We start from the raw sequence: 10,612 nt of genomic DNA on the forward strand, positions 1-10,612 counted from the left end.
AATCCTATGCATAATACATCATGATGTTCCTTGTAGGCGGCTGCTGTAAAATCCATTCATATTCTAATTTTATTTTTTAAATATTTACCTTTTATCAAAAGAAAAAAATATTTTTTAAAATAAAGTGCTGCCACCTATTTTCAAAGGGCATAGGATAAAAAAGAAAGGGTTATTCGCCGTGATTCTCCTCTTGTCATAATCTTTCTATTTTATAAATGGAATCGATTTTAAAAATGAATATATATATTTCTATTTGCTTTGACAAAAATCACAGATCAAAGAAACTTGAACATTTAATTATTTATTTTTGAAAAAAAAATTTATTAATTAATTTGAATCTTTGAAGATAATTAAAATGACATATTTAATTTTCAATTTTGTGCATTTTTCTTTAGATGATTCTAAGATAGTCTATTCAAATCTGATTAGGAATAAAAGTATGTATATGTTACTTGGCTTTTAAAAGAAAATAAATAAAATAAAACTCAACTGTGGAGGCGGGACCTGTTGGTGGCAATGGTAAAAAAAACATGAGTGGCAAATAATGCAGGCTCGCTGCCCCTAAAGTCTGGAACTGTCCACGTAAACTCACAAGGACCTTAAAGACCAACAACCTACCCTAAGTTGACTTTTCGACTAACTGGATCGGACGGAAACGTTAGTAGAATTATTATTATTATTGGTGGGTTTGGCCGTGATATTGTTATTTTGAATTATAAGGCGATTACCGGAGACGGATCGAATTTTGAATCAGCTGCTGTAATGGAGAGTTTGAGTGATAACATTGTTGTGTCTCCTATTTTTTATTTTTTTTCGGAAGGTTTTGTTGTGTCTCCTATTCTGGATGACTTGTTAGGCAAATTGGATTCACTTTTTGATGGTGCTGGTAACCGGTCTTCGCGAGCTAAACAGACGAGACAGCTTCGGCGGGTAATTGAAGAAATCTTAGCCGAAGTTCTGATAGTGGAACGGGAAAGTAAGACGGGAATTACAACCCTTCTGTTTCTAGCAGATGTTCAAAAAGCAGCTTACGTTGCAGATGATATGCTGGATGGTGTTTCCAAGAACGAGGTAAGCATGATGATGAACGTCAGCATGTCAGATCCACTCCATTCTGTGCTGTATCTGATCCTCCAAGATTTTCTACGTATCGAAAACATCTACAAGATTCATGATAAAGATATGACTAGCTCCGCCCCGGTGATTAGGGAGCATTTCCATTGCCGTTCATCTCCTAATCTTTCGGCGGTTGATGAACTCTTGCAATCAAAGAAGGTTTTCGGAAGGGATAAAGACAAGAAAAAGATGTTGGGTTTGTTGATCCAAGACAATAACCAGATGCAGCTTTCCGTCATTTCCATCTTGGGTGTGGATGGAATTGGAAAGACCACTCTGGCTCGTATGCTTTACGATGATGAGAAAGTATTGAAGCATTTCGATCTCAGGGTTTGGGTGTCCTTCGATGCTCAAGATTTTGATGAAGTGAAGATTGCAAAAGGGATCATAGAATCTGTGACGGGGTTTCCTCTCGAGCCAGAAGAGATGGGTGAACTATCTGATCTTGTCATAGCTGCCTTGGGGTCAAAAAGATCCTTAATTGTGCTAGATGACATCAAAATTGGAGATAACAAGGATATTGAGGGTTGCCTTGAAATACTGAAAAGTCTTTCCGCTGCATCTGCTTTGGGATCCAAAGTTATAGTAACAACTCCCACCCTCCATGTTGAAGATGATCATATAGCAGCCAATGTTGAGCACTACGAACTGAAAAAATTATCCTATGTCAATAGCTGGTATATGTTCAACTATCTAGCATCTGATTCCTCAAATGCTATAAGCAATCCAAAAATGTCCATGGTTATCCGAATTCTACAAAGCTGCAGAGGCCTCCCTCTTCTGCTGGATCTTATAGGACGGCTTCTGAGAATAGAGAAAGAGAAAAGGGACTTGGCTTCTTTTGAAAAATTCCTTTATTTTGGTCTTCTCATTCCTCGAAAGGCATCAGTAAGTTGTGAAATCGGTAATCCTCTTGTGCTGAGCTATACTCACCTACCTTCGCATTTGAAGAAATGTTTTGCGTATTGTTCGATTTTCACCAAGGGCCATGCACTGAGCAAAGAGAAGCTGATTCACATGTGGATTGCTGAAGGTCTCATTCAGTCATTTGATGGAAAGAGAACGTTGGAGGATATTGGCAACGATTATTTTCGGGAACTTGTGAGCAGGTCATTCTTCACCGAATTAAGCAGCAACGATTCTGGTGACATAATAGAGTGCCGTATGCATGGCATAATCCACTATTTTGCACAAGTTGTTGCGGGGTCAATGATGGAGAAAGAGGCTGGAGTTGAATGTAGGCAATCCAGAGATATGCGTCAGGTGTCTTTGGCTTTTAGTTGTGGATTATCAACCATCCCGAGAGCACTGGATATTCCAAAATACGTGCGGACTTTGCTTTTATTATCTGGTAATTTCTCAGGCACCCTAGATCATTCATTTTTCAGATTTAAGGGTTTGCGAGTTCTAGATTTAAGTTGTAGTGGCATTGGGAAGTTATCAAGTCACATTCGAAATTTACAACATTTAAGATATCTTGATCTCTCTCATACATTCATTAAAAAACTTCCCAGCTCCATAGCCAGCCTCACACACTTGCAAACTTTGAAGCTATTTGGCTGCTATCGTCTTGAGGTGTTACCCAAAAGAATTCATAACTTGACCAACCTCAGGCATCTGGATATTGTGTTGTGCCATTCATTATCTCATATGCCATCTGGAATTGGGCTACTAACTTCTCTTCAATCAATGCCGGTATTTGTTCTGGGCAAGAATCGCGGTTGTGCCCACCTAGGAGAGCTGCGTAGGCTAAACCTTACAGGCAAATTAGAGATTAAAAATCTTCAAAATGAGAATAGGCTCGAAGAAGCACACCAGGCGAAGCTGTACCACAAAGAAAAACTTCACCATTTGGGATTATCATGGGGCCATGATAATGTTGACCAATGTTCCAAAATATCGAGTGCCCTGCTGTTGGAAAACCTATGCCCGCACCCAAAACTTAAAGTTCTGGATATAACAGGGAATGGAGATATCAAATTTCCTTCATGGATGAAAGATTCGACCATCCGCAATCTGGTTAAACTTTCCATGAGGAATTGCAGCTGTGAGGAACTTCCACCACTGGGGCAGCTACCCTACCTTAAGGAGCTATGTGTCAAAGGGATGCCGGAATTAAAATCCATTGGCCAAGAATTCTATGGCAAGGAGTCTGTTAATGGATTCCCTTCACTTGAAAAATTCGAACTTTCCGATATGCTCAATTTGAAGGAATGGTTGGAGACCCATATGGAGGCATCAACTAGTAGCTCAACCACAAAACAAGTTTTTCCCTGCCTTAACACGCTCACAGTGGAAGGTTGCCCCCAACTCCAACGCATCCCCATTCTTCCGGTTCTCAAGGACTTAGTTATGTGGAACAGCAATGAGAAGCTACCTTGCTCCCTGGCCCACTTAACATCACTTTCATCCCTTGTTATCAATGAATTCACAGAAGGGTGTTCTTTTTACAACCAAGGAAACTTCAATTCTGTCAAGAAACTTATGATATACAACTCTCGTATTCTGGATAATAAGTTGGACGATGATGGTATGCGGGAATTTACTTCTCTTGAACATTTGGGTATTCTGCGTTGTTCTGAATTGATGTATTTGCCAATGGGCTTCAGATATCTCACTTCCCTTCAAAAGTTGGATATTGTAGAGTGCTCGGATTTGAAATTTATTCCAGAGATTATGGAGTCCCTTACATCACTTCGAGAGTTGATCATCGATGATTGTCCTGGGCTGGAATCATTGCCGACAGATCTGCCTAAACTCACCAGACTTCAAAAGTTGATTATTAAAAGATGCCAGAAATTGTCAAAGCTGCCCCAAGGACTGGAAGTCACATATGAGCTCCAATTTTTGTTGATTACTGGATGTCCTCAATTGGAACGAAGACTGCAAAAGGAAACAGGTGAGGACTGGCCCATGATAGCTCATATCCGGTGTATAATAATCGGCCACCATTTATAAGAGGTACAAGGGATCGATGCTAAAAGAATATAGAAGACAACCCTCAGTGAGGTAGGATGCTGAAGCAGAAGAATGTTTTAATGCAAGTTCAAAATCTTTGGCAGCGCACATGTAAGTTTGAATTTCTCTCCCATTTATGGATTCTAATTAGAATGCCTATTCATTTATATCAAGTTTTTATTTGCTTTTTATCGTACTTAAGTATGTGACTGTGGGTGTGAGTATGTGCACATGCTTGCATGTGGTATGAGCATCTACATGACCACAAGATACACAACAAGGCATTATCTAACTTCAAGCTTGGAGATGGCTACATGGACGATTAAATTCATTTGCCATTGAATTTTACTTAGGCCATTTCATGTGTTACTAAGACACTGGTCATTGTTTTTTGTTCTCAGAACATCCTGTTGACATAGCAATTGCTTGAATAGGAATTTTCGTCGGCAACTACTTGAGTGTAAGCAAGCTTCTCTGCAATTCCCTCTATTATTGTTATTTTATCTTTCAAATTTAGTTTTTTGAATTTTTCTTAGCTTTTGGTTTGGTATTAATTCGAATTTCAAATAGATGCAAGCACATTGCCTGCAAAGCTCCAGAGATCTCAATACCATCAGAGGACTGGACGATTGTTCCCAAGCTCAAGAAACTCAAGTAATATGTCACGTCGTGCTAGACTGTATCAGGATGCATATTGTCACTATGTAATCAAAGCCCCAGTGAGGAGAGCGATGACATATATAGATAACCTAGGACAAAGGTTCTATGGATGTGAAAGCTATCTTAAGGTTAGTGGTGGATTCTGATATATTCGGGGTTTCCAACAAGAAAGGCTTTGAGAAAAAAACATAACATACATTAATAGAGCAACTTAGTGTGGCAAAATGTGGATAGGAATTTGGAGGTGGTACCTACTTTTGATGAGGATGTCAGCTTCGTGGAGGTGGAAACCTAAAATATTGCAAGGAACGTGAAATTTCGAAGTGTTTATTGGGTTGTCTTTATGTTTGAGTTTAACATAATGTGTTTTGGATGAGAATGTAATTTTGAACCAAGTGTATGAAAATGGATTTAGTATAGTAAGGTTTTGTTTCGAATGTAACTTCTGAACCCATTTTATATATATATATATATATATATATTTGCTAACTAGTAAAAAATGTTACACTCCTTTATTACTAACATATAACCCATTACATTCAACATCCATTCTACCAAAATAAAAGAACGCATTCAATAATGACACTGCATTCATTCCATGATATTAAATGAGCAACATTCTATTCTACATCCGTTGTCATTGAATAACAGTGTGCATACATTCGACCAACAAAATATGACATGTCTCCAAGAATCCACGTACATATGGAAATATACATTCAGTGAACTAATATATACAAGTCAAATATGCATGGTTTACACGTTTGCAGTCACAAAACAGCAACCAAAAGCCCTACTTGCTAGTCAACTAAAGCGGCATAAGCTACCCACCGAAAACCATGACACCAAGCTCTACTATCCACCAGAATTCATTTTCAGATCTTTGCCACCAACACAGCCAGCTGTATCAACACTGTTTTGTCAAACATTGTCATTGGAATAGAATGAGAATGGAGGTGAGAATGAAGGTGAGAATGAGAATAATAATTCTCATTCCACCGTTTAGTTGTAAATATGAAATGCGTAAAAATGGAATCTCATTCTCATTCCTATGTTTGGTAAGAAAGTTAGAATAGAATGAATTTATATTGTTTCTTTAAATTACATTTTATTATTAATAAAAAAAATTAACTAAAAAAATTAATTTGCAAAAATAAAAGGAAAAGAGATAATAGAGAGAAAAATAAACGAGATAGAGAGAGGGGGAATAAACAAGCATATAGATACATATTATATATATATATATATATATATATATATATTATATTTTATATAATGTGTGTATGCGTGAATTATCTCTTTAAATTATTTTATTATTTTATTAATTCTTAGTGGGAATGGAATGGTCATTCCACCTCTCAAGAAGTGGAATGAGCATTTCACTTTTTTGATAGAATGGACATTCCCTAGAAATGACCATTCCACTTTTAATGTGACACACCAAACAAGAGAATGGAAACACATGTATAAGGAATGGCCATTTCACTTTTAATGTGACACACCAAATAAAAAAATGGAAACGAATGCAATCCATTCTACCTTCATTTAATTTCATTCACTCACACCTAACATAGTCTAATAGTTTCGAACCCCTTACCGTTGGTTTACAACTCAAGACATAATCCAATACGTTAATTACAAGGGTGAACCAGTAACAATTTCCAATGTAATGTACATCAAAGTCAACATAAACGTAGTCAACATTCAGCATAGTCAACGTGAGTTTTGTCAAATTGACAGCATACTAAGGTCAAATTGACATGCATTTGCCCACATAAAAAATGAATATAACCCATTACCAACCTAGAAAACTATGCATGTATCAATACTTCAAAATTTGTTAAGTGTGTGTTTTCAATGATAAAATCACTAATAGGAGGATGAATTCTTGTAGGATATGATTATTTTGAGGGTGTCGAAGACCGTTATATAAATGTTAATTATTCTGAAATTAGTCCTAATTTCATTTAATGGAAAGATGAATTTTGTATTTTTCTACTACTAAATTATAACGAAAATTAAACTAAAATTAAAAGTAAATTAAATGGTGAGAGTTTTCCATTGTTCTGAGCGAAGATGAGTTGTATAAATCTTCTTGATGAGATCATTGTGTGCTTGTAGCCGCATGACTCATAAAATACACATGATGATAATTTTTCCAAATTTATGATAATTGGCCATGATTATAGTAGTGAAATCAATCCCCTAAGTTCATTTCTCCTCGAAAACTCTCACCATTTAATTTACTTTTAATTTCAGTTTAATTTTCGTTATATTTAATTTCAGTTTAATTTTCGTTATAATTTAGTAGCAGAAAAATACAAGTAAATTAAATGGAAAGATAAATTTTGTATTTTTCTACCACTAAATTATAACGAAAACTAAATTGAAATTAAAATTAAATTAAATGGTGAGAGTTTTCCGGGAGAAATGAACTTAGGGGATTGATTTCACCACTATAATCATGGCCAATTATCATAAATTTGGAAAAATTATCATCATGTGTATTTTATAAGTCATGTGGCTACAAGCACACAATGATCTCATCAAGAAGATTTACACAACTCATCTTCGCTCAGAACGAATTGTTTACCTAACATTCTAATCTACCCATCTTCCCTAATCATGAATTATCAAAATACTTGTTTGTGCAAGCAATTAAAGCTATTGCATAATTATCATCCAAATAATCACATAAAATAAGAATGATTTGAATTCAATTAAAACAAAATAAATTTCTAAGACAAGAAAATAATTTCATTAAAACTGATTTTAAACTTTAAAATTCAATAACATTGGTCCAACTAATCCAATTCTCACAATTATACAACCAATACACATTTATATAAAAATCCCCAAAAATATAAACAATTAAACCATGTTACTTGGCTAAGGTTACATCAATTTCCTAAGAGATGATTTAGCTACTCATAGAGAAGGTAAAAAACTTCAATGGTGTAATGAACGCCATCTCCATGTATTACAAATCTGATCGGAATCACCTTCTTCAAGCTTCAACAATAGAGAATTGCTTCAAGCCACCAATCTTTCTCTTATATGTCCTCCACTTTCAATAAACATTAATTATGACCTATATTAGCCAAAGATATGCCATAAACTTGTGCTCCACCTTTTGGAGGAAGTCTGGCCCAATTAGGATTAGAAGAAAGCAATAAATCGGTAATCCCGCACAAAATCGGAGAGGTATCAAGTGTCGGGCACTCGATCCCTCCTCTATGAGATCGATTGCCCAAGCTTTCAAATATAATAATTTTTTATTTCTTTCGGGCGTTATCAATCGCCCAGACCTTAAATTGTGACTTTTGGTTCATTTAAGCTCGAACTTGGTCCCAAACAAGTCAGTACTTTCCTCAATCCTTGGAAACATCATTAAGATCCCGAAAAATCTTGAATTGATCGATTTTGAAGGCAAACACCTGAAAGTACTAGAAACCAAGAAAATTGTACAAGTATGACTATATAAACACTACTAAAGAACTATTATATACAACTTTAAGGGCTTGAATGTACAACATTCAGCGCTCATCACTTTACCTCACATAATTGCCCAACATTTCCAATTGATGCTCACCTATTACACCAAATAACATATAATCAAAACCTTGAAAATACTTAATACATTAATACTTTGTTATAGAAAATTACTTATGCTTTTGCTTTTGTTGCCCACTAAAATTGCTAGCCCTACCATCCTTGCTACCCCTTCCACCACCTTTTCCAAATATAGCAAGACCACTGCAATAAACCCAACCATTAGGTCTGTGAGATGTATATTTTGTAATTGGCTAATTTTAATATCAAAACAATCCAATCGAGTTGTATTTTTAAGTTTAAAATTCAAGATCGAGATCGGTTGTGAAATTGAAGAGTTATTCAAGTTCAATAGCTTGAAGCCTGCAAAAAGGTAAGAACAACACTCTAGGAAATTGAGTTAGAAAGATAGGATACTTGCATACATGAGTTGTTTTTCAAAATTGTAAAATTTTAAAGTGTTAAACCTTTAGTTCAAGATTGGCCAACTTGAACCAGTTCCATATAGCTGAACCGATTCAAGATTCATTACTTCGAATTTTTCAAACACTAGCCAACTTAAATCGGTTCAAGGTCTTCAGATAGTTTTGGTAAACTTTGTTTCCTGATCTGTTTTAACTTCCTATTTAGTAAAGACTTCTTACCAAAAACCTATGCACGAATTTAACTTCTTTTCCAAGTATATCTAAGTTTTTAAAAGTCTATATAAACATGTTTTCTCACCTATGTTTGTGTGGCCTTTTGCATTAAATTTCTGATTTTCATTAAAAGTCTTTTGTAAGATATTTTTAAGAGCACACACTATATACACACGAGTGATTTTAGGGTGTTGTTCAAATCCTAATCGTGTTCAAGTCTATTGAATATTGCATCTACAACGATTAGAGAAACCAGATCTACTTCTTCTACATCAAATTCAGATTCAGATAAGAAGAATTTCAGATCACGCTTTGAAGGGATCAAGACACTTGCAGTGTGTTGTTGATTTACCAGCAATCCTTCTACAAGGTTCGATGCATAAGTTTGAAGTCCTGAGCTATTGGACGGGAAGTCGTAAGATCAGAGGCATTCAACAAATTGGGTCTTGGTAGAGCGAAGGAGTTTCTGTTCGAGTCAAAATTCGGTGTACTTTACTTCATACATAGTGAATCTTTTTATGCTTAGGATAGCGCACAAAACCTCGAGATTTTTTAATTGATCTCGCTAAAATCCGGTGTCACTCTAAACTTTACTTTCTTTTATTTTGCATGTGATTGTTTAATTAATCGATAATATTATAATAGTCAATTCAATAGAGATCTACTTGATTGAATCATCTCTAAATAAAAATTCAAACTTTTCACAATATCTTTTGTTGCACAACTCACAAAGTCCAACAGTAGGCATCCTTAATAGAATTCTGCCTCCTCTGTACTCTTCCAAATATGGGAGCCCTACTTGTTATAGTTGTTTTGCAAGTTCTTCTTGTGACCTAATGTTCCACATTTTGGACAACTTAGATGTGACTTTTCCCCGCTAGTCATTTAAGAGGTTCTAGGCTCATTCCCTTTTCTTTGCTAGCTTTCTTTCGTCTGTCAGGTGGGTTTCTATGTATACCTAGTAGTGTGGGATCAATATATGATGACCTTATGGGCGGGTGTGCCGTGGGCGGGTGCGAGAGACACTGTCAGACTACCACACTAGCGAGTTACGGGTGCACAGTCCCACATTGCCTAGGTAGGGAAAGGTGAAATGCTTATATGTAAGTGTATCATCTCCAATTAGTATAAGGCCTTTAGGGGTGAAGCCCAAGATCAAAACTGTGCAGGCTCAGGCCCAAAGCGGACAATATCATACCATGTGGTGGAGTGGGTCGTTACAAATGGTATCAGAGTCTAACTTAGCCGAAAGTGTGCCAACGAGGATGTCGAGCCTCCAAGGGGGGGTGGATTGTGATGACTTTGTGGGTGGGTGTGCCCTGGGTGGTTACGAGAGACACTGTCAGGCTACCACACTAACGAGCTATGAGTGTACAGTCCCACATTGCCTGTGTAAAGGAAAGGTGAAGTGCTTATATGTGATGGTGTTATCTCCAATTGGTATAAGGCCTTTTGGGGTAAACCCAAGAGAAAAACCATGCGAGCTTAGGCCCAAAGTGGACAATATCATACCATGTGGTGAAGTAGGTCGTTACAAATGGTATGAGAGCTTGACCCAACTGGAAGTGTGCCGACGAGGACGTCGGGCCTCCAAGGGGGGTGGATTGTGATGACCTTGTGGGCGGGTATGCCGTGGGTCGGTGCAAGAGACGCTGTCAAGCTACCACATTGGCGAGCTACGGGTGTAC

The 10,612-nt window shown here is 36.6% G+C and overlaps 1 protein-coding gene across 1 annotated transcript; it reads left to right on the top strand.

The window, feature by feature from the left end:
- Window positions 1–589: 589 nt before the first annotated feature.
- On the top strand, window positions 590–5,170 carry LOC132302256 (putative disease resistance protein RGA1). Its single transcript, XM_059799110.1, has 3 exons — window positions 590–4,185; window positions 4,476–4,534; window positions 4,645–5,170. The coding sequence occupies exon 1, from the start codon at window positions 763–765 to the stop codon at window positions 4,072–4,074; it is 3,312 nt and encodes a 1,103-aa protein (XP_059655093.1). The 5' UTR covers window positions 590–762; the 3' UTR covers window positions 4,075–4,185; window positions 4,476–4,534; window positions 4,645–5,170.
- Window positions 5,171–10,612: the final 5,442 nt, after the last annotated feature.

This window comes from Cornus florida, unplaced genomic scaffold (assembly GCF_030987335.1).
Source record: "Cornus florida cultivar Cherokee Brave unplaced genomic scaffold, ASM3098733v1 CherokeeBrave_3.0.0_Hap2_Chr01, whole genome shotgun sequence".
Lineage (NCBI taxonomy): Eukaryota > Viridiplantae > Streptophyta > Magnoliopsida > Cornales > Cornaceae > Cornus > Cornus florida.